We start from the raw sequence: 27,542 nt of genomic DNA, 5'->3' as shown, positions 1-27,542 counted from the left end.
AATTATAGATGAACCAATTGAACAGTATTTTCCTTTTCTGTTTCTTTTTTTAATTTAAAGTACATAGTGCTTATTTTCACCTCAGTAAACAAACACAATTTCTTTACTTCATGCAAAATGGTAGAGGATATTGGTTTAATCTATTCATTTTTTTTTCCTCCTCAGTTTTTTAAGAGGAGTAACTGATTTTTTTGGACAGGGCGAGATACAGATAACTTTAGGATATCAGGGCTCTTGCAGGGGTGGGTGTCTGACATTCATTTTACTGTCTGAACGGGCCTGTTCAGAAGCAGAACGGGCCTGTCTTCATGTTGTCGCTTCAGATTTATTTTGAGTCTCTTGGTGGGTGGGGCTCTGACTCCGACCAATCAGGAACGCTTTAACACATGAGCTTCCGGTTCCGGACGCAGGCGTCTGAAAGCTGTTTTTGTCAGCTGGTCCTTGCGACTCTTCGCGACGTCAACTGACTAACAAGACAACAATTACTAAACTTGCCAGTAATGACCAGCAGCAGGCTTTAAAAATGAGTGAACCGAGGACTCAGACTGTGCGGCACGAAGCTGACAAACTTTAACCAACAGCCGCAACCGCGTTTTCCAGCGCTGTTGGCAAGCCTCATGAAAGGGAGTTAGCTGTTAGCTGGTGTGTTACCGACATGGCTATTAGAGAGATGTCTATACGGCAGAAATACCGTCGCCCGCCGGCGAGCATAAAGCAGGAGCAGGAAGACGATTCGGACGCCGAAGAGACCCACCTGGGGCTGAGGAAACCAGACGGACGAGAGTCTCAAATCATCCACAGCGGACACTTCATGGTGTCCTCGCCCCACAGCGAGCACCCTCCAAAGAAAGGCTACGACTTCGACACTGTCAACAAACAGACCTGTCAGACGTATCACTTTGGCAAAGCGAGCATGTCGCACTTCTCCATAGACGCTTCGCTGACCAAACTATTCGAGTGCATGACTCTTGCGTACAGGTGAGTTTCTAACGTCGCACCGTCCTGCGTTTCATTTTCACTTGAGCTGCCCACACGGGTCATGTTGGGCTCTCTTCAGTCGCTTCTTTTGTGTAAAATTTGCAGTCACGAGTCCTCTGTTCATGTAACTTCCTGCTTGACCACTCATCGTCGTCACTTAAAGAAGACCCTGTAAAATAGGCGTACTACTACCACAGAGTCCCCCATGACAAGTTTAAATCCTGCTAAAGTGAAAGTACAGAAATATCGGCAAAATGTAAATAATCTGCAGAAATAATGGCCCCTGTGACTAATACATGATTACATATGGCAGTATCAGATTGCTGTTACTAACACTTCTTTGGGCCTCAAACAGTTATTTGAATGGAGTTTTGCAGGGAAATCTCTGGTGGAAATGCCAACAATTCATGAAATGTGAAAAGGGGCCCCAACGAGCTGCTGTTATATTTAGTTATTTATTTATTTGTAAGGCGTCCTTAAGCCAAAAAGGTTGGAAACCACTGGTGTAATCATAAGTAATGCATTGTATTTTATGTGTATCATGTTTTCATTGTAAAATCTTAAAAAGTAGCACAACAAATGAATGCAGTGGAGTACTAAGTGTAATTCCTTGTGCTCCTTTCTTCCAAATTTAGTAGATTACAAGTATAAAGTATCACAAAATGAATGCTTAGTAAGCTTTAGCTTGGCTTGCCAGCGTTGCCATGGGCTGTGCAAGTCTTCAGCTGCATCAGTCTTTTCTTTCCTGACAGAGCAGCTATTTTGTTTTGCTTTGTTTTGAAAATGAGCGCTGGCAGACACAGCTCCAGACTTGTTCAGTCATTTTTTAATAAGACGCTCATAATTACATGGATTACATAATATTCAGAGCAGTCATTAATGGTAGACTTGTTGATTCGATTCCTGGCTCCATTTGTTGTCCTTCAGCCAGAGGGTGGACCCAAATTTGCTCTAATGTTTGGATATAAGACTTCTGCTTTATGAATGAGACCATTCAGTTAATGCTAGTCCTGTATGAATTAGTTTTTATCATACTGGATATCATCTGACTCCACAATGAGGTGAAGGCAGAAAGCAGAAATGTACTGCATGGCGTCATCTCTCTCTCTCTCTCTCTCTTGCTGTGTAAACCAACTCTTTTGAGGATTTTAGTTGTGAATCCAGATTCTCTTTGGGAAGGAAAGAGATTTTTCTAGGTTCTGGCTTAATTATTAAATCCACCCGTCATCTGGACGTACTTGTTTTAAATACTAGTCTGACTCCTGTTTCTAGACTGAGATGTTTCAGCTCTGCACATTGACAAAGACAAAAACCTGGACACTGAATGTTGATAAGTTTACAAGATTTAAACAGTATCATAGCAGTGTAATTGTCAAAGCTGCAAATAGAAGTTAGGTTTAAATGTAAGATACTAAGAGGTAAGTTGTGTAAAAATGCTGGGCTCATGTTACTCCGTGGCTCTCTGTTCACGCCTGCAGCGTTGCTGTGGATTTGGTGCAGAGCCAGCTGCTCAGAGGATTCCCTCTCACTTTGCAAATGGCACCAACTTGGATTTGCACTATTTATAGACCAGGAAAGCACTGCTACCAGTTACTGTTCTGCTGTTGTCATTCAACTGTAAAGGAGAAAAGATGAGTTATTTATGTACACATGAGAGCCTCTACTCACAACAAAAACATGGCAGACTGTAATACTGACTCATCTGGCTTCATTTGACCAAGCTGGATTACCTGCCTAGTGATTGAAACAGCTTTTTCTACTCCCAAGGACGCATACAGTACTCATACAGAGAATAACCACACAAATGACAGGAAAAAAGAGCGAAAGGCCTGAGCAGGGAGAAAAAGAGTATAAGTAGACTGTAAAAAAAGACAGGACAGGGGAAAAAATGCTGTAGTGCAGCATATAAATACACTCAAACGTTAAATTTCATACCACTGGCTGCCGCCCATTATGGGGCAGCTCAGCCGTTTGTTATTGCTTGTTTGACTTAGAACAAAATTGCCAACAGATTGTCCACCGCTACAGTAACGTCACTGTGCCATAATCATGAATTGCACATTCTGTAACCATAGTAGTGCACACTAATTACATTTAGCAGCGCTCTAAATGTGTATTGTTTCCATTTTTAAACTCCTTGTCTCCGTATCACAGAGTTTATCATTCTAACTTGATCTTGACCTTGGCAGATCCCTGTTTGTTTTGCTTGCTTTATTTCTTGAAGTCTTTTCTGTACAGGGCCTGTGTTGGTCAAAGTGACCTGCATTTGTTTTTGTGAAATAAACACATTGTCTCAGGGCTTAGTTCATTGGCATTAGAAGCTAAATTCAGGCCAGTCAGTCAGTGACACAGTCACTCATCAGACATGCAAGTCCTGCTGCTTTCTTAATTTTTGCTGAGTGATGGATGCTGGCTCAGTGTTACAGCAAGCAAGCATCACTCTGAGGTAATAAGACTTTGTCAAGCATCAGTGTTAATATCAGAATCAGGTTTGTGAGGTGAAAAGGTTCTGACGGAGACCACATGTCTTCCTGTTGGTGTGAAGTCAGTAAAGTTGAGCATATTCATAATAAAACAAACTTTAATAAATCCAAGTTAAGATGAGGTTTGGAGATAAAGTGGCTATTTTAATGATTCTGCACCAGCAGGAATATCAGCAAAGGGCTTTTTCTGCTGAAACCACGAAGAAGAGGGTTTGAATTTTTGTTGACATATTCGGCATCTTTCTGTACAAGTTACGCCATTGTACTTGTTAAACGGAATGTCTTCTGTCTCTGTTCACAAATGAAAAATAATTTCACTGTTTATTGTTTTTGTCCTTTCAGTGGCAAGTTGGTATCTCCCAAATGGAAGAACTTCAAAGGTCTAAAACTGCTTTGGAGAGACAAGATCCGCCTCAACAACGCCATATGGAGAGCCTGGTATATGCAGTGTAAGAGTTCCACACCATCACTTACATTTGGTGTCCAGGGTGTAGACAGTTTTGTTTAGAATTAGTTTATATTGACTTTAACATGTCTTTAATCAAGCTGCAACATGCGTCAAGACATCAGGATCTTGTCTTGAACTATTACAGTACTGAACTGAGGTCTGTTTTTATTACATCATGGAAAATGTTTGCACAGTATTTGCAGCATCCTGCAATATTAATGGTTTGTTTCCATGCAGTGAGCAGTTTTGTGACAGCGACTAATAGCAACTCTCATACATGTCTCAAAAATGTCTGTAAATCAAAATAAGCGCAAACTGGCTCGAGCGTTTTACAAGTTGAAGCTGTTCATGCTGACGTGCCCTGTTGAAGTTGTAGTCTGCCTACATGATGTAAGAAATTAGAAAATGTTTGGAGATGTCAGTGAAAACTTCAGTGGAAAAGTCAAATGTTGGACATAGATGTAAGATGCCTTGTCGTACAATGTAGAGTGTCCTTGTAATAATCTACATGTGCAGTAATTCATGAAAAAAAGACTATTTATTAAAACTGGGGGTGACTTTGAAGTTATTTTTCTACCCTCAGATGTGGAGAGAAGGGATAATCCTGTTTGCCACTTTGTGACTCCCCTGGATGGAAGTATGGACTTGGACATCCATCGTCCCGCTGAGGTAAAGTGAGAAAATGTGTAAACACCACGATATAACTGCAAACCTCCCATGAATCATTTTATGTTGGTTTTGTAAAAACTTGTCATTTAGTTTCATGTTTCCTTTGGCACTTCCTTTCTTTGTGCTGTGTGGTTTATTTCCCATCTCCCTCTTCCTTCTGCAGGCCAATGTGACAGAAGGGAAATGCTGGAAAAGAAGAATTGAAATTGTCATAAGAGAATACCACAAGTGGAGAACGTACTTTAAGAAAAGGGTACTGCGTTATTCGACCTTTCAATGATACTTTCTGTCGCTGTGCCCTCTTTGTTTGGTCATAACATATTGATATCAATCTAATGTGGTACTCACTCATTCTTTTATAGTTACAGAAGCACAAGGATGAAGACCTCTCAAGCTTGCTTAAGGTATGCAGAACTGCATCATGCCCAACTCACCAAAGTGCTGTTAGTATCAGGGTGAACATTACTATCAGTATCTGTTCAGCCAGATGTTGACACTGATGGAATTAACCCATGCTAACCCAGTCATCCTCATATTATCCACTTGTGTATATTTTTCACTTTGCAGCTTATGACCGTGCAAACACAGTGTTTTTGACCACTTGCAACTAATGTAGTTTGTAACTTGCACAGAGTAAATATAAAAATATAATTAAGGTGAATTAATTCTGAAGATGAGTGCATGATGTGTGGACAGAAATCACCTCATGTTGGCTGTACTCAACACTGCATGCTTGTGAGTCATTAACTTGCTTGGTGGTTGCATTTTGAATGTTCAAAGGGCCCAGAGGAGCAGTTTTCGCTGTTTGGGGAAGTCTCTCCAGACATGCTCCGTGTCTCCTTTTATCAGGATGAAGAGACAGCAGCACGTCGTATGCCTCGTAAGCACATTGAAACACCTGCTCCGATGGAGATGGACCCCCTCTTTGACATGGACGTTCTGATGTCTGAGTTTTCAGACACGTTGTTTTCTACGTTGGCCTCCCACCAGCCCATAGCCTGGCCCAATCCAAGGGAGATTGGTGAGAAAATCATCAGTTGTCTCATCCTAACTAGATTTTTAGTATCTTTCCACCCGCTCAATACTTGATTTGATAATAGATATTTAGTTAAACTTTACAGTTGTCTTTTATTTATTGTTTCCTCTACATTAGAGCAGCGCAAAGACGTTTGTTAGCAAACTTCTGAGTGCTGCTTGGGGTCAAATCTCAACCGCATGTTCTGTATCTGTCAAAATGTTGTATGTCCTCCCTTCCTCTGCCTCTCTACCTTCCACAGCTCATGCAGGAAACGCAGACATGATCCAACCAGGGCTCATCCCCTTACAACCCAACCTAGACTTCATGGACTCCTTTGATCCACTACAAGGTAGCCGTAAGGCAGCACCCACAGCTGCAGTCGTGCTGCACACACACTAATTTTGTGCACTCCACAGTACTTCAGTGCACATGTTCTTGTAACCTTGCTACAGCAGTTGGCTTAGCCTAACACAAGAAGTAGTGTGGTTTTACTAACTTCTAGCTAACATAGAGACTCTTGTTCCAGACTTATTTCACAGCATCCGTCAGCCCATCTTCCCCTCTGTTTCCCCCACTGCATCATCTGTCACCCCTCTACCCAGCAGCAGCTCTCAGTCACAGGTAAACACCAACCCAAGGCACAGTCCCTAACACACACCACCATGATGATAGTTTGTGCAAGGACTGTGTTATTTTTCCTAGATTTACAACATTTACAAGGATTTCCACCACATCTTCTACCATATTTCTGTCTGAATGTAGTTGCACAAAAAAATCTATGTAACCTAATAATATTACTAAACTTTATTGGCATAGCACTTTTCATACACGACCTGCTACGCAAACTGCTTAACGTTAAAGTTATATTCTCTTGGGAATCAAACACGCACTCAAAATATGGCCAGCTGTTTTATTTCTCTTTGATGCTGTCGTATGTAATTTAGTCTGGCATATTTTGGTGAAAGTATGTTTCTGTTGGATACATAAATGCAAGTCCTTGTCTGACATTTAGGTACAGAAAGAATGCCATGCCAAAGACATGCTTTGGCAGCATGTTCGTGTCGACAGGGGCAAGTTCATATGGACAGGTTTTAAACAAGTAAAAGGATCCTAAAAACTTTGGCAGTGTCTTCTGTATATGTATATGTTTTTTATGGATTTGTGCACCATAAAACATTTTGAAAATAATGTAGGTATCTCCTTAAGACTTAAAAGGTATGCATTTTTCATCTGCCTGAACTGTGTTAATAGAAAGACAGGTACAAATGCAGCAGTTTCAACAAAGATGTGTCCACAGTTCTGTTAAGTCTCCTGTGTCTCCCCTCCCCTTTTATGAAAGAGGGACATTTGGAAAAGTAGTGTTGACTAGCAGTCAACACTGAGCAGCCAGAAAAGTCAATTATTAATTAATATTTGAATGAATACTTCATCATTGTTGACAAATATGTAAACCACAAGACCTAAGTGTGTTTGTTCCCTTTTCCTTTGTCATCCCTTGCCAGGCCCAGTTAATGTCTTCCATGCAACTCACAACCAACCACATCTCCTCTCCTGGCCCCCTGTCCATCTCCTCTGAAATGGCCAGTCAAACCAATCGAACTGGTGGTGGTGGTGGTGGTGGTAGTGGTGGTGGTGGTGATGCTGGCTATGTACAAAACTACATGCCTCTGTTTCCTGGGCAGGTAGCGCCTAGTGATCAAGCAGTAGTCTCCTCAGTTTCTCAGTCGTTGTCCCATGATCCTCTGGCGCAGTGCCTCTCAGGTCAGGACATGGCCTCAGCAGCGCCCATGGTTCCCTCAGCCTTGGAAACTGTAGCACCATCTGTGATTACACACACGGCCTCCTCTACTGTCACCCTCAGCGACGCAGCCACCACCTTTAGCCATGGCTCAGAGTATAGCTCCATATCTGCACAACCTCCATCTCAATTCCAGTCCTTGGCGTCATTGCCTACCACTTCTGCACAGCACCCTCAGACTTTTGCCATACCTCGCCCCTTTCAGCCATCCAGTGCCAACAAAAACCCACCTATGCAAAGGATTGCAGCTGCTAACACCCTCCCCTCTTCCCACCTCCTCCTCACAGGTCTGTTGTTTCTGATGTCAAGATCATCAAATTGATTCTGCATTTGGAAAAATTGTGCATTTAACATTGTTGGTCCAGCAGTGGAGCTGTGTCGCTTTAACTGAATTACCACAAGATGGCACTCACGCATTCCTTAATCAGTCATATTGATTGAAATAATAGTGACCTGAAATTTGCATAGTGCACATAGCTGAGTCACTGTAGCTTATACCACTGACATTGTGAACCAGCCTATTTTTGTAAAATTCAGTTTCAAGAGATTAAATTGTGCAGTTTTGCCTCTGAAACCTGTTCAAAAAGATGAAACTTGTTGAGACTTATGTTGACCATTATTTTCTGCATAAATAATATGGAGATAAAAAGCCACTGAGGAAAGGGGTCTATATGTCAAAAGCGCTAATTAATTTATGGATATTCACATATGAATGCACGTAAACTAGTACTGCAAACTAACATTTTTCCACCAATGTTCACCCTCTCAGCTCCTTTCCCAGGTCAAACTTTTGCTGTGATCGTCACACCAACACCTATGAAAGCAGATATGGTTCCCAATACTGGAGTGGTCCTCGCTCCTTCTCATCTTGCAGCGGTATGTTTTCAGCTCTGTCAGTTATATTCAGTTTCTGCCATATTATACCAAAGATCCCCCTAAATCCTGCATGCTAGTCATTTAACTTGTCTTAAAGCTCCAGTGATCAGTTAAAAAGTAAAGAAAGATCATTTTTTAATTGTCATGCTTCTCAGTATTTTACATCTTTGTTTGTATTGTCTCTTTATTCTCTTTTCATGTATCTCAGACTTCTGGATTTCACGTCATGCCTCAGACACAGAAGTCTCCCCAGCCGATTGTCCCCAAAGAGGAGTCTTATTCCTCCAGCCGTAAAAATCAGAAAGCCCCCTCTAGTGGCGGTGAGAGCTCGCTCTACCCAGAAAGCACGGAACTCCAAACCCACCACTTTCTTATGAGTTTGTTTTTTCTTTGCAGTTCACAGTCAGCCAGGATCAGGTCAAGGCTCACCATGTGGGTTAGATCAAATTCCCAGTCCCCAGTCACTGATCAGCAGCAGCAGTAAACCTCTGGTAAAGAATGAACAAAATCAGGTTTGTGTTGATGTTTCTTTCTTCTTTTTTTGGGATGAATTCACACAAACTGAATGTAATGCCCAGGAAAATGTCCGGCCCTGTTCATAACAACAGCAGAATGTCTCCTTTTCCTCTGTAATATGACGCACTCTCAGTAAGCGTCTTTTGTTTTGTTTCCACTGCTTTTGTGTGACAGAGCCGGAGGACAACACACATATCTGCTGAGCAGAAGAGACGATCGAACATAAAGATTGGCTTCAAAACGCTCTGCAACCTGGTTCCCACTCTGAAGTCACAATCAAATGTAAGTCTGCGTTCTTCATAAAACCTTTTATTCGATATAGGACATCACTATGTTTGCTCTTATTTGTCCACAGTTTTTGCTTCACATATTGTTCTAAATCTTCTTTCTCTCTTCCTGCCATGCTCACCAACTTTGTACACTTAGATCAGTAATGCAGTCACATTGCAGAAGACGGTGGATCACATTGGGAAACTTCAGCAGGAGAGGCAGCAGATGCAGGAAGAGGTCAAGAGACTACAAGAGGAAATAGAGGAGCTCAATGCTTCCATTAAGTATGTTAAACCCTTGTGTGTATCTCACCCCTCTTCTGTTGAGACACTTAACACATTAACTCTGAACTGTTTTTTTTTTTTCTCCTGGCACAACTTGACCACAGCTTGTATCAGGAGCAGCTGCCTGCGACAGGGGTGCCCACCAGGCGACATCGCTTCGACCACATGCAGGAGTTTAATGAATATGTAAAGAACCGCACTCTTCAGAACTGGAAGTTCTGGATTGTATCCTTCAATGAAAGAGCTGACGCTGACTTACAGAGCACTTTTTGCTGTTTGGTCATGACACAGAGTGTGGTTCAGCTTTTTGCTTTGAGCTGGAGTGCTCTTGTTCTGAGAGACGAAGTAGAAAGTAAAGGTTACATAGCTGGAACATTTTAAAGTCTTCCTGACATGCATGTGGAAAGCCAGGCTCCTCGAGTCATAGTGTATTTTAGAAGGGGAGTAGCTTTGTTGGTCATCTACGTAATTATCTAGAAAGTACAAACACACCATCTCAGGCAGAATTTCCCAACATTTGTCTGGTGATGGTGTCAGTTTCACACTCTGAATGTGTTGTCTGAGCCACTCCAAGAGCACATCCAGCAATCTGCAGTGACTCAGCAGCCACATATTTGTTGTCAGGGGCTCTGTTTATCTTGGATAGAGCTACTGTTTTATCTCCATTTACAGCGTGCAGTAAGTCCATCATACCAAAGCAATGCAGAGACTGCATTTAGATAACTGCTTTTATCTACAAATGCATGTCTTAACCAAGGAACTCAAATTATTTGCTGAGTCTTACTTGAAGTAACGAGAAAAAGATGCATTGGTTCCATACTTTTCAGGTTAAGTAAGCCATGAACTGAAGCACAAGGCAGCGAAGCAAAAGCTACAGAAACACAAGTTCGAGTCTTGATCTCAAACAGTTGTCAGGCACATCTGCATTTGTCTCACTGTCGTATAATTGATCCTTGACCGTCATCCATTCTAGTTCAGCATCATCATCAAGCCTCTCTTCGAGTCATTCAATGAGATGGTGTCAACTACGAGCAGAGCGGAGCTGTATCAGACCACCCTGCAATGGCTTGATCGTCACTGCTCCCTTCCTGTGCTCAGACCCAGTAAGTCAAAGACTTTCACAAACACACGTTTACATCACAACCCTGCACACTCTGTAAGAAAAAGTAGCTGTGGATCATTTGCAGCCCAGAGGGAACTTCCTTTCAGCTGCATACCACTGAGTGAAATTCAGCTACTCAACATTTTTTGCTTCCTATCTGTCACCATCTGTTTGCTTTTCCTGCCTTTTCTTCTGTCATCAAGCAACCAAGATGTGACAGGAAATATCGCATGACATTTTTATTAATGCATGCTGTCATGACCAGAAACATTGATGATCACTTAACGATAGGTGTTTTTTTCTTTGTTTTTGTTTTTTCACCTCCCACGCAGTCAAAATGATATGCTTTTGTTCCGGGCACAGTCTTACTTTACACTCAGTGGATCTGATGATGGAAGGTGACGTCAAGTGATTTCTATCATTCAGTTTTAGCAGCCCACAGGTCTGCTTCAGGAGGCTGTACAGGTGGAAAGAATTAAGAAGGTCAACACGCTCTTTACTCCATGTCCAGCGGGGCTGTCCTCTCAAATTTTGTAATTCAGTTAATGATTCAGATCTGGTAGTGTCCAAAGTGTCCAAAGCATCAGTTAAAAGTGTTCAGTGCAGTAGTCATGTAAAAGTTCTGGTAAATGACAGGTTTGCCCACAGCGTGCTGGAAATCAATCAACATAAAATTTTGTTGCACACCCAATGTGTAGCACTCTGTAAGGATACATAGCAAGACAGTTAGCTTCAAAATGCTGTATTTTATAGTCAGGTTATGGTCATTAAATGGTTGTTTATTGTTTTTCAGTGGTGCTGAGTACCCTTCGCCACCTGAGCACATCTACATCCATTCTTAGTGATCCATCCCTGCTGCCTGAAGAAGCCATCCAGGCCGTCACACACTCAGATGCGTAGTATCGCGCTCAGAGGAGGTGAGCTGGCCAAACAGCCACGCGAACCTTTTAACAGCAATCAGCAAAGTGTAAGGTCTTCCTTGAAAAATAAAGCAAGCTCTGGCTTACTTAACTCTATATGTATGATGGTCATACATCGGCTGTTAGGTTGATTTATGGGAATGATGCACACGGGGAGCCCCACCTTGGTTTTTACATTTATAGCAATTGTGCAAAAATGGCTTATATCTATTATTTGAATTAGAGCAGCTACTACTGCCTTCACCCATTTTGGGTGAAGATCCTCTAAATACAAGGGTGGTACTTGTGGTTTGCTTTTTGAACAACAATATGTATTTAAATTTGAATTTCTTTTATAATGTAAAAATGCAACATTGTTCTAAAAAGGGAAATATTGAGTGGTTGTTCATTTATGTGTTCTTTGTCAGATGTATGAAGTGTATGGACATGATGTTTTGAGATGAATGTGGGATCTTGTTTTAGAGCTAGCAGGCTGTATAGTTTGTGTTTTTGGAGGCTCTGAAACCTCCCAGAAGGGCTTCACACCAGAATGTAGGGGATCACCTGAAACGTGGCCAGGTTTGGTCTGATCCGTGCTTCATTACTACAAAATAGATGAGAGCTTTATCCCCTCTTCCATCCCTCATTTACTCAGGTAAATGTCATTTTGCCAGTTAACAGTAGTGGTCTCCTTGTGGTTTTCCGTCCATGCTGAATGTTTTCCTTCATGCTTTGCTTGCTCTGCCCATTTCCATTTAGTTCTACTGCAGATTGCACAAGAAAGCAGTCATCCTAGATACAGTATGTTATATAAGTGGGTTTGACTGGGTGGGTTCCTATAGGGCAGGCCATGTTACTTACAGCGCTCATAGGGAGCACAACTGAAATAGCAGTATAGGCCATACTACATTCACGTGTACAGTGTGACATGATCTTAGCTGAATATAGTCTTTTCTTTTCTTGGTTGATCACTCAGGGCTGCGCTGGTCAGCGTAATTATTTTACATTCAGCTTTGAACAAATCGAGTCAGGATCCTTCTCAGCAGGAAAACATGATGTTCGTATGGGTACAGGTTACATCAAATGGTTTAAGTTACCAATGTGCTTTCTGCATGCAGTTACTTTAATTTATAACGTGTTCATGACAGACGTACACACAGACACAGACCAAAAGCCATATCAGAGTAGTTTACCTGTCCTTTCAGCTCATTTTTCTGTGTTAATGGCAACATATTTGACAGAGCGGTCTGCTTGAGAATTAGAACATGTGCAAATTTTGTCAGCATGTCTGACGCACATCAGCCTTAAGGTCAAATCACTCATGAACTGGGGCTGATTAGTCTGTCTTTTTTTTTTTTTTTTTTTTTTAAATTTGTGGTTCAGCACTCCTCAGGCAGACATCGATTTTGTGACCCATGTTTTTCCTTTCTTCTCTGCAGAACTGAGTTTACTCTGACTTTTACAATAGCAAAAGGCAGTTCTTATTGATGAATGTGTAGCTTTTGTGTGCAGTCTTTTATTGTGAAGTGCAAATGCCTTTTAATGGGGGAATTTACTTTCCTACAATAATTTTCCTGTTGGACAACAAAAGTCATCACCTTTTACAGTGTATAGTAGCATAGCCTATTTTTGAGTCAAGTGTAATGTTCTAGTAGCCACATTTATCCATTTAATTGATTTATCATTGCTACTATAAGAAAATGAAAGTGCACCTCTGAATGCAGCTATGGTTGTTACGATTGTGGATAAAACTTCGTTTATTTTGTTTTTTTTTCTCTCTCTTTCAAACTGACACTCAAAACATGATAAGTTAAATCATAACTTATGACAGAAAGCTCCCATGCTCCACTACAGCTTGGCATTTGTGTGATGGTTTTATTTGTTTTTTTGTTTTTTTTTTCTCTCTCTCTCTCTCATATTCTACGATTTTAAAATGTTTGTCATACCAGGTTGCATTTCCAACTTCTGTTTGCTGTTTCTGTGAGGAGGTTTTGTACCGGATGATGTACAGTATATCATTGCAGATTGGATCTGCCCAAGTTGATTCCCCTACATTTTAGTATTGTATTTCATTTGTTGTAAGAAGTAAAGATATTTTCTTATGCTGAGTGTTTTTGTTTTCTTCCAGAGTTCCCAAATGTCTTCAATTATTTGGAATCACAATAAAAGCAACAAAAATGAAAATTTCGACTTCTTATCACTTTATTTTCAATAAATATCCCTTTGTTTTGAATAAATATTACTTAATATCATATACAGATAATAATTTAATAATCCTGTCAGTTGACTTCCAGAATAAGTTTACTGTCTTATTCATGCTGTGTAAAACTGGATTACAAAAGGAATTTTTCAGTAATTTAAAGCTGTGAAAAAATATATAAATACAACATTCGTACTAGACAGTGAAATCAAATTTTTCTTCGGTGAGCCACTGGTCCAGAAGCTGCAGCAGACATTTGACATACACATAACTGTCCATGTCCTGCTGGAAAGGGGGTAGGCTGCAGTCTCGACGGGCTGTCCGGCCACTCGTCAGCCGTTCCACATCCTGAGTGTACTGGCTGGTTGTCTGCAGCTGAGCCGACAGTTCTGGCATCAGCTCCGACAGCTTCAGCATGTAGCAGCGGAAAGAGGGTAGGTGGTGAGAGACGAGGGGCTGCTGCTCTGCACCCACCAGCTCCGTGATGTTCAGGGAGAGGCAGGAGATGTTGGGAAGCAATCCGGGTTCACTCTGCACAAGACGAACTTGGTTAGTGATGTAGAGTAAGAAAGTACATTTCTGAAGTAGTGTACTCAAGTGCAGAGTGCAAAGTGCAGTCCACTTTATGTCCCTCGATGCTTCCACCTCAACATTTCAGAGGGAAATTTACGGATACTTCTCTTGCCACTGATACACTCCTAACATCAATTAAGGTTCTCCATTAAACAGCCCCTATCCTGACTGTAACCATTTCAGTATTAAAAGCCTAATGCCAAATCTCAAATCAAATTTATTTTTAAAGCACATTTAAAACAACAGCCATTGACCAAAGTGCTGAACAATTTTCAACATAAAAGCAGCATAATATAAAAGCAACATAAAAGCAACATACAACAAGAAGCAATCAGAAATAAAACTCTCACACTGAGTTAAAAGCCAAAGAATTAAAATGTGTTTTAAGACGTGATTTAAAAACAGGCAGTGAGGGGGATAGTAGGATAATATGCAGAGGCAGCTCGTACAAGTGTTTGGGGACTACAACAGAAAAGGCTCGATCTCCTCTAAGTTTTAACCTTGCTCTGGGTACAACTAAAAGCGACTGATTAGCAGACCTAAGAGCTCGTACTGGCTCATGAAGCTCAGCCAAATAACTTGGAGCTAGCCCATGTAAAGATTTAAAATCAAAGGTTAAAATTTTAAAATTGATCCTAAAATGTACAGGGAGCCAATGAAGGGAAGCCAGCACAGGGGAAATGTGCTCTTGCTTGTGTGTTCCTGTTAAAAGACAAGCTGCTGCATTTTGGACTAACTGTAAGCGTGACAGAGAACTCTGGCTAACACCAACATAAAGAGCATTACGGTAGTCAAGATGAGACGAAATAAAAGCATCGATGACTCTTTCAAAATCATTAAAAGACAGGCAGGACTTGACCTTCAATAAAAGCCTCAGCTGGATTAATTTGTTTGTCCAATTTAAAATCACTGTCCATAATCACCCCAAGATTTTTTACAGTGGATTTTATGTATGGACTCAGTGAGCTCAGGTCCATATGGGGGCCAGCATGCGCATTACCTGGTCCAAATAACAGAACTTCTGTTTTTTTTTTTGTTAAAATTTAAAAAATTCAAGGCCATCCATGCTTTGATGTCCTTCAGACAGTCCAACAGTGGCTGTAAAGGAGCCATTTTGTTTCAGGGGCAGATAAATTTGTGTGTCGTCTGCATGAAAATGGAAAGCTATGTCATGCTTTCTTAAAATGGACCCCGGGGGAGCACATAAAGGGAAAAGCGGATAGGCCCGAGAATGGACCCCTGAGGCACTCCACAACGTAAAGGTGCTGAGGACGACACACAATCACCGGGACTGACAGAAAAACTTCTCCTTATAATTCACCCAGCCTCTCTATGAGTACAACAACCTCTGTTTTTATTTTTAAAAATGTCATTATGCCATTATGCCAAATATCCTTTGGATCGTACCACTACTTAATTGCAATTTTTAGTGGAGTACTTCCACTAATTTTAGAAAATCCTTGACTAATGCATGCAAAAGTATCAGTAATGACAGTAGAGAGGCCGCATGTCTTCACCCCTGCAAGTGAACATCTATATGAGGTGTTCTGATAAGCAAATTAATTTAAATACTGTAAGCGCCGAAAAGCTTACGAGGTGGTTCAGAGAGGTCCGTATCTCCTCCCTCATCAGCTGGATGGTTGCATTCAAGGCCCCACGTTTTGTCTCAGTTCTAACAGGTCCACAGGCTGCTTGTGCAATGAGCACGCACAGGACGACGAAGCCTATAGTGACAGAAAGAACACAGTGGAGATTAACTCGATTTGAATGCACACACAAGCACACACGCACAGGCATGATCTGCAGGCAGCAGTAGAGAGTTTCAGTGTTGTGCAACGTCTCCCGGAGAGGCTCAAGTCGTCAAACTGCCTGGTTTAAAATAAGACACAGCAGCACTGTGAAGATGCTTACCAGCACGGCAATCCATGACGCCTCAAGGTTTCAGTCAGCAGCAGGCTCTGATGTGACTCTCTCATCCATCTTTCAAGGAACACTTTTATGAGGACCGCTTAGATAAGGATCAACAACATTTTCCCCTTTGCGTTCATGGTTGTCACAGAAAAAGTCAAGAAAGTTCAGGATTCAGTTTTACATTTTGGGGGTTCCCTCTTAGGATTCATAACATGACTACTGTCAACCAAAAGTCTGATTACATCTTTGACACTTTTTAAAAAGCCACAACACTTACTCTAAGAGGCATGCCTTTGCCGGTCTTTGGTGATTTTATCTTTCATGTTTACACATGTAAATAGAAAAAATACATTTAAAATGAAATATAAAAATGCTTATATTGCTGTCTTTGCGAGGGCCAATTCAAGTTTAAACAATCTCCTTGAGAGCACTGTAGCATTGAGAGAACATTTCAAAGGCCTGACTGAAGGTTAAACCTTGGTTTTAAGGTTTAAGGTTAGCATTAGGTTGTGTTTAAAAGAAGGCGTCTACGGCTCGAGGTAGAAAATCAATACAAAATATTACCTAATGTCAAAATAACTTTTTAAAAACCAGTTTGGATTAGTGCTAGGGGAAATGAAACAATAATGACAGCCTTTCCTGTTTAGTATTATTGTGCTCACCTCTCCAGGTTGTGACCAGGCTCAGTGAATAATTGTTTTTTTTTTTTAAAGAACAGACAAATGGTTTGAATTAAATATTTTATTATTATCAATTTATATTTATATAAGTCATCTAATACAGTATCCAGTCAAAATGGGGCAGCTCAAGGCTGACAGATAACATGGAAGACATCATTCAATATTATAAAATAAATACTTGCAATTATAAATAGATATGGTAAACCTTAAATAACAGACCAATAAATAAATAATTGCATAAATTAGATGTCCAAAGTGTTTTCAGGGATCTTTACAGAGGGTTTTTGCAAAATGCTCCACCCATTCTCTGGAAAAGTGAATCATTCGGAGGCCAGTCTCTTTCTTGACGAAATCGTTTGAAGTTACTATATTTCTGTGGCATGTTTTTGGGATGCTGGTGTTGTTTTGAACTCTGTCTATCAGGTCACCAACTGCTTTGAACTGTTTTTTGAACGCAGTAATGTTTGTGATGAGGTCTTTCTGGTGCTTCTCAGTGAGATCACTGATGATTGTTGGCATGTGATTTTCGAGGTAGTCGGTGATTGCACAGATGGAGGTCTGGATTTCTTCAGTGGTGTTTCCCGTTGTTATTCCCTCAATGGCCTCTAAATGTTTTGAATGTGGTGCATTTTCACCAAACATATGCGTGATCTAGAGAGGGAGTGAGAGTCATTTTGATAAATTCAGTGATGGAGCACAGAGCTCAGAGGCTGTCAGCTGTCATAACTTAATAATGTGTTCGAAATGTCCCTCCATCTACAGTGAGGAGGCAACTTGACTTTGCAGTACCTTTATGTTGTGTTACATGAATTGGCTTCTAACACTGAACACATCTCAAATGAAATTAAATTGCAAAATAATGAAAAAATTGTGACAGCAAGGCTATGTCCTTCAGTGTCACTTTCAATGCATTGTTTGCTTTATAGACTTCAAGTATGAGGTGTTCACTTACGTAATCTGTTTCTGCCTTCCGAAGATGATGCAAAGATAACTCCAGCGTGTCCCTCATCGTACATTCTGGATTGACTGGTTGCGAGGCCGTGAAAGAGATGTGCATCATCACAATGCAGGAAAGAAGGAGCTCTGCAGGAAGTCGTCATACACAAAAAGATGTCATCTGCATAGCAGGTCAATGAGAAGCTTGCTCAACTCTAAGTAGAATCAACAACACCAAGCCAAAAGTCAAGATTTTTCTAAGAGATCAACAGACTGAAGAGGTCAAAATTCTAGCAACACTCGTGTAAAGAACAACTTTATTGTCAGACCAGCGCTTTTTGGCTTGCTGCCTTCATCACATCAGGATCATTCAGATGAAATGAAATGTTCTTTATATTACAGGTGCTGCTGGAGTTTGGATCTCTTCAGACCTTTTCCCTTCTCCATGCATCTTGGAAGTAGCTGTACTGTAAACGTCTAATCTGCCTCCAGAGAGTCATAGACTGAAAGGGAAGGCTGCTTAAAAGCCAATTTCAAATTTCAGGCAGCACGTCTAAAGACTTTCCAGTCCTTCAGCGATCAGGCAGCCACCATAACTGTTGGTAAAGTGGTAAAATGTTAATGTTTGACATATTCCTGTAACAGTAATACTCCTGACATTGTAACATAATTATCGAGGTAATGCCAAAGCATTGTCACACATGGATACTGAAAGTGACTTTGGCATTTTCACTTTTTCTACACTCTTTGAAGGAAAAATATCGAACTTATTTAAGTTTAACTTAAAGCCAGCTTACCTTTACCCAGAGTCATCATGTGATAATTGTCTTTTTGCTGTTGAGTCAATGCTCTTCAACTGGCACACCCTGTGCTTATATATCGAAAGACGGGATTTTTTTGTTGCATGCCATCATTTGGGGGATGACGCCTTTGTGGCATTATCGTCCAAAAAGATCTTGTAGTAAATGTTTCTATTTTGCAATTGTGGGGCCCTGTTCAACCACCACAGTGGTTTAATGTGGGGAGGCAATGCAAACTGACACAGAGTTATCTAAGAAATCTGATGTTTATCAGCTGAATGAAAAAAAACTGTAAACTTTGTTGTCTGAAAAAGTTTAACTGTCAATTGCCACAGAATTTTAAAACCTGTCAACCTGAGTAGAGCTATTCTAGAAACTGTGATCTCATTAAACCTTTGAAAGCATAACATTTAACCTGCACGTAAGAGAGAAATGAAGTGTCCTGGCCTTATTCAACTCTGTTGTTTGTGGAATAAAACAGGGTTTGCCCATTTCCTGCCCTTCATCTGTAATTTGCAGTCCTGTTTCCATGGACCTGTGACGACATTACTGATATCCAAATTTTGAGTCATGTTATCAGTCATATTGTTGTGACTCATGTGTTCACCATGATGTGAAAATTCAAAGTATAGCCTACTTTATTTGATAATGAATTTTCTAATAACATTAGTCCAATCTCTGAGACATGTTTGCGGATGGCACCAGCATCATCAGCCGGATTTCGAGCAATGATGAGAATTCATATCAGAAGGAAATCAACGGTCTTGCAGGCATTGCCCAGGACAGGAAGGCTCTGCTGTGGGTGATTAAAACCACATGGAACAGCATTGGCACCCATCTACTGGGCATCAGTGATACAGGTGAGGTGAGGTGCCTGCACAGCACCCAAAAGGTACGAGAAGACAATATCCATCCCAGCCACAGCCTGCTCACCCTGCTGCTATCTGCCAAGTGATACAGACGTTTCTGCTGCTGTACCACCAGACTACAAAGCAGCTTCTTTCCTCAGGCTATAAGACCCCTCAACTCATCCCCCACACTCCACCATGAAAGAGATTGATTTTTAGGATTTCGTCCATTTATATCATTTTTCTTTTGTGAGCAGCATAAAGGGACTACAACTTGTATTTTGTTATACAGTCCCGTGTTGTACAATGATTAACAAATGGACCTTGTGCCTTGAATCTTGAGATACTTTTATTGTGAACACACCACAGGATGTTTGCTCCTCATTCTTTGATTTGCCTTCAGGTGTTATTGGCAAAACTGAGAGCACAATAGATCTTTTCCTGAAGTACCACCACAAGGTTGATCTCCTAAGACCTGAACTCTTGCATGGCATGCATTTTTAATTTCTCTTTGTTATTTGGGCTGATTGAGACCTGATGAGAGTAAAAACAAAGAATTATCAGTATATTATTATTCTTTATATATTATATATGTATTATATAATGTATTCTATTCTATTCTATACATTATTATTAGATATATTATTATTATTATTGTTATTATTATTATTATTATCATTATTAGCAGTATAACGTCCTCGTATGTGGACACCAGGCCCTTGTAGAGCAAAATTGTTGTCTAGACCACAATACTAGGTCTAGACAAGCCAAAATATGGTGTCCACATACGTGGAGGCCAGGTCCTAGGAGGTTAAGATTTTTGGTTTTTGGTGAAATGTTGGATAGATTGGCATGAAATTTGCCACATTCATACTGACATTCAACATGATTCGTTATCACTCTGGTGCTCCCCTAATGACATTCCCAGCAGCCTCAGCTGCAAATGTAGGCATGCTAACATGCTAAGGTAAGATGGTGGTCATGGTAAACATTATCATAGTATAGATAAATAAGACAATGCAAAGTGTGTGTTATTGTACTAGAGGGTGCCAGTGAGTTCAACTTAGATTTGTGCAGTTGGATAAATAGAGCATTTTTCACAGCAGAAAACACGGGTGAGTATAAACAAGTTTTCCAAAAGTTTTAGCAGTGTCCCTCACACAGACACTGCAGCCCACACTCAATGCAGTGTCCCTTGCATGAGCCCCGGCTGTTGCCAGGCAACTGACAATCCTTTGTAAACAGTAAACACCAGGAGCCTTTTCCCTGAAAGCCTGACCAAACTGACCACACACTGCATGCATGCAGCTGCAGCATTTCTCTTCTACTGTATGTTACACATGTCATACAGTGGGTCTAGTTCCTCTTGACAGGCATGAGCTCAGACACACTTTCTGCTGTGTTAGAGAAGAAGATTCGCCAGCTGTGTCTGAGTGACTTTCCTTGTGGATATGGCAGCTGGGTGAGTTTTTTTTTGTCTGCTGTAAATTTGTTACAGTGTTTTACAGTGTAAGATACTAATAAGCACACTTTTTATGTTCTCAGAGGAGGACAAAAAGCAGTACAGAGGGAGCAGAGACAGAGGAGACAGATGCGCTCATGGATCTACTGAGCTGTCCTCACTCTCCATGGATATGTGATGAATCCTGGAGCCCTCAAGCTCCGGCCCTGAGACAGCTGGCTGTGCTCACACCTGAACACCTGCAAACTGACTTCATTCACAGTTACTTTTCTACACTTCGTATTGTGGACGAAGGGGTGAGTTTGCTGTTTCTTTTCCTGCAGCCTGTTGCCTGCTGTATTTTACATTTGAGTCAAGCCACTCACCGGTTCCCACCTGACCTGGATTCGATAAAACTGGTAGAATAACATTACCTATTTTGGTGCAGTGTTATTCTATGAATAATAATATATTAGAAATAAAAAAAAAACCTTATTAAAATCTTATTGCAGGCTTGAAATCAGCAGTTCAAAGTTTCCATTTTAAAATGGTCCTTTATTCGCTTCTCAGAGCAAAATGGAGTATCTATGCATTCTTATATCTAAGTGCATCATAAAACCTACAATACTCACAGCTTGACCATATTGCTCCGGCTGAAATAAGCACAGATAAACCATAGGAGTGGTGGAGAAACCAGAGAACAAAATGAGGCACAATAGATCTGCCATAAAACCTGTTGCCCTGGTGCATGCTGGGAGGCTTTCCACAACACCTACCCTCCCAGAACGCTAGAATATGGTATTTGTTATAATCCCAAAACTTGTCAGAGCATCCCTAAATGTAAAAAATCTGTCATAGAAGCCCCAAAAGTGGTATTTGTTGTAATCCTGAAGGTAATTACAGCAAGTTCCAAATCTAAAAGTCTGTCATATCATCCCCTAAATCCCAGAATGGACAAGAAATAAGCAGAGGATACCAAAAATAAATCATATTTTCAATTTTTTCCTCTGATGGCTGAGGGTCTCTGAGCAATTCCTTAGGTCACATGGGGGACATGGTCACAGGTCACATGACCTTGTTCAAGACACAAGCAACAAAGTCAATTGATGCTTAATGCTTTAAGATGACTGTGAAAAGCTGTACGTGATGTTCGTGTTGCGTTCAGGTATCAGTCATCGATGATGGCCTGTTGAAGTTTTCAAAGCTGCAGGAATTGGTGCTGAGTGCCAACATAATCTCAGAAATCCCTGCAGAAAACCTTCCCAGCAGTTTGAAGGTGAGTCACAGTCATGCACCAGCTTGCTCTTCAGCTTATCAGATAACAATTGAATCATGAAAAGTAAAACAATGTTGCTCTTTTTACTTTTGCATCACATCAAAGACATCACTGGTTGAGATGTGTCCTTTAGTGCAACATTCATAGATGACGGTTTTAACTCTTAGATGAAAGTGTTGCACATGTTGTGATGTGGTTATGATTTGATCTGTTTGATTGTAAATTTGTTCCTTTTAAAGATTTTGGAGCTACGTGCCAACTGGCTGTCCTCTCTAAACAGTCTCACGAGCAGTCCACCTCCTCACCTACAATACTTCGGCCTGGGCTCAAATAGTCTGGGTTCTCATGAAGACGTCTCTCATCTGACAGGAAGACACTGGTACACACACACACACACACACACACATACACACACAGGAAGTGAGCTGGTTTTGAAAGAGGCAAACCAAAACCAGGTTAAACAACAACTCAGGCAGGACTGTATTTTTTTTATTGTTTGTAAGACAATGACATCACACCACATCGCATCATGATGTGTCATGGTACATTTTTCCACCTGTGAGAGATTTCACACATTATGCTAATGCGATGACAGTATCTCTGCTTGAATGGTGACACCTACTGAGGCAGCACTGGAAGGTTTTCCGTGAGCTGGTGATGAAAAAGGGATGGCTGCAGTTGATGCTCTGAGATAAAAATCTTTTGATCCTGCTTAAAAGAACACATCTACTAATTGTGGTTTCAGTGTGGGCAGCAAAATTACAGTAACTCTCCCATTTTGTCATCTGATATCAAAGCATTGCAGGTTTGCGTATATCAAAGCTGGGAGGCATGGTCAAAATTACTGGTGTTTCCTGATGCATTTCAAGAGGCAAATACCTTGAAACACTCCAGGAAGATCAGCTTGCCAAATTGTTATCATGTTAGTAAGCCATTGGGGAAAATCCTTTCTTAAGATATCCTGCTTCGTCATCAATTGAACAGTCAAATCAAATACTACACATCCTGTGAGGACAATTGTGTATTGTTCTTCATGACGCTGGAGAATCTTTGACAAAGTTTGACAAAACGTTTTTTTTCTTTTCTCATCATTGTTCATTCCTGGTGGAGTAGAGACGAGCTTTCACATCTTCATGTGCAGGAATTCTGGGACGCAACTGTATTTAAATTAATAAAGAAAATGACAAAAACAGACCAGTTGAATTAATAAAACAACACAAAATTCAAATGAATAGAACCTTTTACAGAGATCTGGGGTTGAATTGGCCACATGGACTCACCTGTTTAGTATTTCTATACTTCTGTTAACAGATATCTGGCCTGAACACACACAGTTTGTGTGTTGCATGGTTGCAATGGTTTTAATTCTAAATCACTATAAAGCCTTTTCAAATATTTCTTTTCCAGCTGCACATAATAGGTAATGATTTAACAGCAGCTCATTTTTGCTATGCTATCTGTGAGACCATGTCTATTTGTGAATTAAAAGGAAAAATTTTCTGTCTCTGACTTCAGGCCACATCTGGTGTGTTTGGACCTGAGCGACTGTGAGTTTCAGGACCAGCAGGCTCTGCTGAACGCCTTGAGCACGCTCCCCTGCCTCAGGTCGCTGGTGCTGGAGGGAAACCCCTTCACTCTTGCATCGTGCTACCCGGGTTTTACTGTGGACAGTCTCCCACGGCTCTCTTTCCTGGACGCCTCATGGATCTCCCCTGAGGAAAGGCATCGTTTTAAGGGCTTAGCCAAGATGAGCGGTGAGACTGTGCCATCAATTAGTATATCTGAGTCCTCTGAATGTAAAATTTTGTTTGTTTGTTTTTCCAATTTCCTAAGTTTGCAGCTCTGTCATTTAATCCATATCAAGAGCATGGTTACAGTTTATAATATCAGGATTATTTTCTTTGGTACAGCCCTGATAGTGGACCGGGCATCAGCCACAGTGAGCGTGGGCAGAGTGAAGGGAATCCCAGACCCAATGATGGGTGTGGATGAAAACACTCCAGAGTTCCCTGTCGTCACCTTCAGCTATTTTATCACATATGATTTCATTTGTCTTCAAAAGCCTGTTAATCCGGTGACGTATCCTTCACACACTTTTCAGTCTTTTTACCTCTCTTGCACATTTAACACTATCCAGAGTGCCACATGTGAAAAATGAATTCAAAGCAAATGGGTTTTTGGCATTATTTTGGGTTTCAAATGGGATTTTTTTTTCCATTGTATTCTGGCATCTCATGACAGTTTTGAGTTCAATTTTATGAATGGCAATAATAATTCATGTGTATCTGAAAACATTTATTTCACAGATTGGTGTACATTTGTTCAAGTCTGTCTTAAAACAGTACTCATATGACCAAATGTACATTTCAAGACTTGCTGTTATTGCCCATACTGGCTGCAAAGAGATCCTTCTTAAAGCAAAGGGTAGCCAACAGTCCTCATTCTGTGTGTGGTTTCAGTAGTAGTAGTATTCATTTATGAATGTTAATTACTTCATATTGTATGTTTAATCTGTGTTGCTTTTTGGATATCAAAGACTGTTCTTTGTTTAGTCTTCACTGTGAGTTAAACCAAACAGGTCTTCCAAAGTTACAGTCAGTTTGAGTATGAAATTCCCTCTTTGTTATACAATCCCTCCACTGCACCTCAGCAAGGAAACAGTGTCCGAGGAAACAGAAAGGGGCACTTTTGTACAAAAAAACGTTGGAAAATACTCAAACTGCAATTGTCACACTAATGCATGAAAGCAATTGTGTTACTGTTGATTGGCTGCACAGAAATGAATACATTTTCACTATATTTTAAAGACTTTTTCTCTCCTATCTTTTTTGGACACTGTTCACAGAAATTGGATAGCGAGTCTAAATTGGACACAGCAGCCACAGCACATGTGACAGAAGACGGCCCCAGTGACGCCGACATACATTCAAACAAAAACTGTGAGGAAGAAACATCCAAACCAGACGCACACAACTTGTTGGTGTATACTGAGGAAACCTGCCATGACAGTACACGTGGTAATAACACTTGCCTACTGGAAGCAGTTATTTATATAGAAAGATTACAACAACCACAGGTTTTCATTGGATGTCATTCAGTGCAGTGCTGTAAAGGAGTCTGGAAATAATGTCAGTATAACGCTTGGATTTATATAATTTTATTAAACTGGGATTCACTTTTTCTTATCATTTTCTGTGGAATTGAAACAGAAGAAATGTACAGTCAGAGCAGCCACTGAAGAGTTGCGCACACCATGAAGCTGAATGACTTGTTTCTGTGGTGGTTTTATGTGCTGTACCAACTGTGTGCCAGACTTTCACTTGTGTTTTTCTCTGATATCTTTTTCTACAGTGTCAAGACACAGCACATCAAAGCTGACATGGTCAGAGTGCATCGACTTCAGTGACACGCAAACGCACATTGTTAGAGACCTAAGAGGCTTTAAGAGATTCCTCAATCAAGGACTTTATCTTAGTATAGAGGAGGAAAAGGTAGAGAAAATGAAGTTAGAGAGGCAAATGTTAAGATACAAAATGTGTTAGGACTCATATTCTGCCATTTGAAATTTTAGGTGCTGTCATGGCCTGCAATTTCGGAAGATGTCGCATCGGCCAAACTCAGCCGAACCGTAAAAGAGAAGAAAGGCAGGAAAGGGAAAGAGGTGATCTGATCTTTTAATTCGCACTGAATCATAAACTGTAGACACCCCTTGCATTTGTCAGCAGTCAGCCATGAGTTAAAAGATTTATTGAATCTGGATTGCTCTTTCACAGAAAAACCCCTCCTCTCAGAAAGCAAGATTACTGAAAACCTGTGTCTGTTGCTACGGCAACTGATATGCTATGTTATTTTTATTTTTACCTCTGATCACCGTCTGACTTTTATGCTCCTTCAAACTGCTGTGGCTGTTCCTCGTCTCATTATATCAAGTAGTATATCTGTTTTTTTTTTCTTAGTATCTTTATTAGTATTATCTGCTGGTGACTCAAGAGGTTCAATAAATGCAACCTCACAATGAGAAGCCCTGAGATGAGAAAGTCAAATTCAGATTAATCTGTACATAAATTAGAGGGGAAGAGGAGATCAGTATAGGGGGAAGGTGTTGTAATTTTCTTACCTATAATCTGACTGGTTGGAGAGCAGATCAGGGTCTTGTTTTCTCTTAATGGTCTTAATGGAACTTGCTTGGTTTTTTTTATTTGCATCATCCATATGCACATAAATAAAACCAGAATTCAATGACAGACCCGTTGTCATACAATAATGTATGTAAAGTTCACCTTTACATACATTATTTAATAAGTGATACCAATTTAATAGTGTTGTAATGTCTTGACATGTTGTGGGCAGGGTCTTGCAGTTTTTTCTGAGTCAGTGGACAGTTCAAAAGAAACATTAATCATCATGGAGAGCGCTTTGCTTTTTGTACAAAGTAAAACATTAGATTCAGTCCACTTCACAACCCCAATAATTTACATGCCTGTGGTCAATAACATGCATTAACATTTATCGCTCTTGTAGCGCTCATTTGTTTGTAATGTGCTGTTTAGCCCTTGATTTTACTGTCACAAGCCATGAGAGTCACAGTTTATAAAAACAGTGAGGATTATTAGAAATAGTCAACAGGCGAATCCACATCAGCTCTGTGTAGATGTTACAAGATGAAATTGGACTGCATCTAAACATCATCATTTCATGTCTTTGATATTTTCCCCAGTCTCCAGTCAAACCTGGTTCCACCAAAGAAAAGTTGAAAGATAAAAAGAAGAAATCTGTACCAGAGCTGGTCCAGGACACCCCCATCAGAAGAATCATTGGCTCTGTCCATGTCCCCCTGCAGAGTCTGGTCAAAAGAGGTCAAAAGGTTGATGTCCTCTGTGATCTTGGAGCTCTGCTTGCACAGTCTGAGGCAGAAGCTACGCAAACACTTGAAAAGGCAAGTTTACCTGCCAACAGAAATATAAGTTGTCGTGATAAATTGTCCGACTGACATGTTTTTAACTCATCTTCAGGATCTGGGAAAGAAAATCAAAGAGGATAAGAAGGAGGACAAGGAATCAAAGCACAGAGGAGGCAGTGGTACGAGACAGAAGAATGCAGAAGCTTCAAAAGGTTTGCTCATTTTCTGGATAACAGCATTATAAAATAGTGTAAAATATGTCCAGAATGGTGTTGTTTAGGCTGACCTAAATACTGTAGTTTGTGTGGTTTATATCTGGTAGTGAATATTACTGAAGAAGACTAAAAATGAGTGGCACACTGTAAATCTTTAACATTCAGTGTCGTGTAGTCTGCTTACAATCCTGAATCCTGTTTGATGTTGTCTCCCGCAGGCAAAGGAAAGGGAAGGAAGCAATGCGAGATGGACGTCCTCACACACAGCTCTGTGTCTGTCCAACTGGAACCAGTCACTGTGGAAGTGAGTGTGAAGCTTGAGAAATGGCAGTCTGCATCTGAAGCACACAAACTAATGCAGAACTCCTAAAGCCAACAGCTTCTTTGAGCAGCTAAGCCAGGTTTGCTTTTTTTTTTCTTC

At 40.6% G+C, this 27,542-nt stretch overlaps 2 protein-coding genes across 3 annotated transcripts; both read left to right on the top strand.

Annotated features, from left to right (window-relative positions):
- The first annotated feature begins 406 nt into the window (after positions 1 to 406).
- Positions 407 to 12,642, top strand: mlxip (MLX interacting protein). 2 transcript variants are annotated; one of them, XM_070964876.1, is made up of 17 exons: positions 407 to 978; positions 3,804 to 3,910; positions 4,493 to 4,578; positions 4,742 to 4,831; positions 4,941 to 4,982; positions 5,359 to 5,599; positions 5,856 to 5,945; positions 6,123 to 6,217; positions 7,099 to 7,681; positions 8,164 to 8,270; positions 8,479 to 8,590; positions 8,667 to 8,782; positions 8,961 to 9,068; positions 9,213 to 9,340; positions 9,445 to 9,565; positions 10,314 to 10,443; positions 11,236 to 12,642. In XM_070964876.1, the coding sequence occupies exons 1-17, from the start codon at positions 656 to 658 to the stop codon at positions 11,340 to 11,342; spliced, it is 2,586 nt and encodes an 861-aa protein (XP_070820977.1). In that variant the 5' UTR covers positions 407 to 655; the 3' UTR covers positions 11,343 to 12,642. The 2 variants fall into 2 exon arrangements, with proteins under 2 accessions (XP_070820977.1, XP_070820978.1); XM_070964877.1 differs by having other exon boundaries at positions 437 to 978; positions 5,428 to 5,599.
- Positions 12,643 to 20,664: 8,022 nt separating this feature from the next.
- On the top strand, positions 20,665 to 27,491 carry LOC139332135 (leucine-rich repeat-containing protein 43-like). Its single transcript, XM_070963855.1, has 12 exons — positions 20,665 to 20,751; positions 20,835 to 21,047; positions 21,896 to 22,006; positions 22,246 to 22,385; positions 23,522 to 23,760; positions 23,917 to 24,080; positions 24,852 to 25,023; positions 25,358 to 25,497; positions 25,578 to 25,667; positions 26,724 to 26,942; positions 27,019 to 27,118; positions 27,340 to 27,491. The coding sequence occupies exons 1-12, from the start codon at positions 20,665 to 20,667 to the stop codon at positions 27,489 to 27,491; spliced, it is 1,827 nt and encodes a 608-aa protein (XP_070819956.1).
- The last annotated feature ends 51 nt before the right edge of the window (positions 27,492 to 27,542 follow it).

This window comes from Chaetodon trifascialis, chromosome 6, assembly GCF_039877785.1.
Source record: "Chaetodon trifascialis isolate fChaTrf1 chromosome 6, fChaTrf1.hap1, whole genome shotgun sequence".
Classification (NCBI taxonomy): domain Eukaryota; kingdom Metazoa; phylum Chordata; class Actinopteri; order Chaetodontiformes; family Chaetodontidae; genus Chaetodon; species Chaetodon trifascialis.
Note: the sequence above shows the minus strand (reverse complement) of the source record. Positions and strands in the feature narration are given on the sequence as shown.

Excerpts from the sequence above, each read along its gene's own strand:
- mlxip (XM_070964876.1), top strand. The coding sequence starts at position 656 with ATGGCTATTAGAGAGATGTCTATACGGCAGAAATACCGTCGCCCGCCG. Across the intron at positions 5,600-5,855 it reads GCCCAATCCAAGGGAGATTG|CTCATGCAGGAAACGCAGAC; the intron begins GTGAGAAAATCA and ends TACCTTCCACAG. Across the intron at positions 8,271-8,478 it reads CTCCTTCTCATCTTGCAGCG|ACTTCTGGATTTCACGTCAT; the intron begins GTATGTTTTCAG and ends CATGTATCTCAG.
- LOC139332135 (XM_070963855.1), top strand. The coding sequence starts at position 20,665 with ATGAGCTCAGACACACTTTCTGCTGTGTTAGAGAAGAAGATTCGCCAG. Across the intron at positions 21,048-21,895 it reads TTCGTATTGTGGACGAAGGG|GTATCAGTCATCGATGATGG; the intron begins GTGAGTTTGCTG and ends TGTTGCGTTCAG. Across the intron at positions 27,119-27,339 it reads GAATGCAGAAGCTTCAAAAG|GCAAAGGAAAGGGAAGGAAG; the intron begins GTTTGCTCATTT and ends TGTCTCCCGCAG.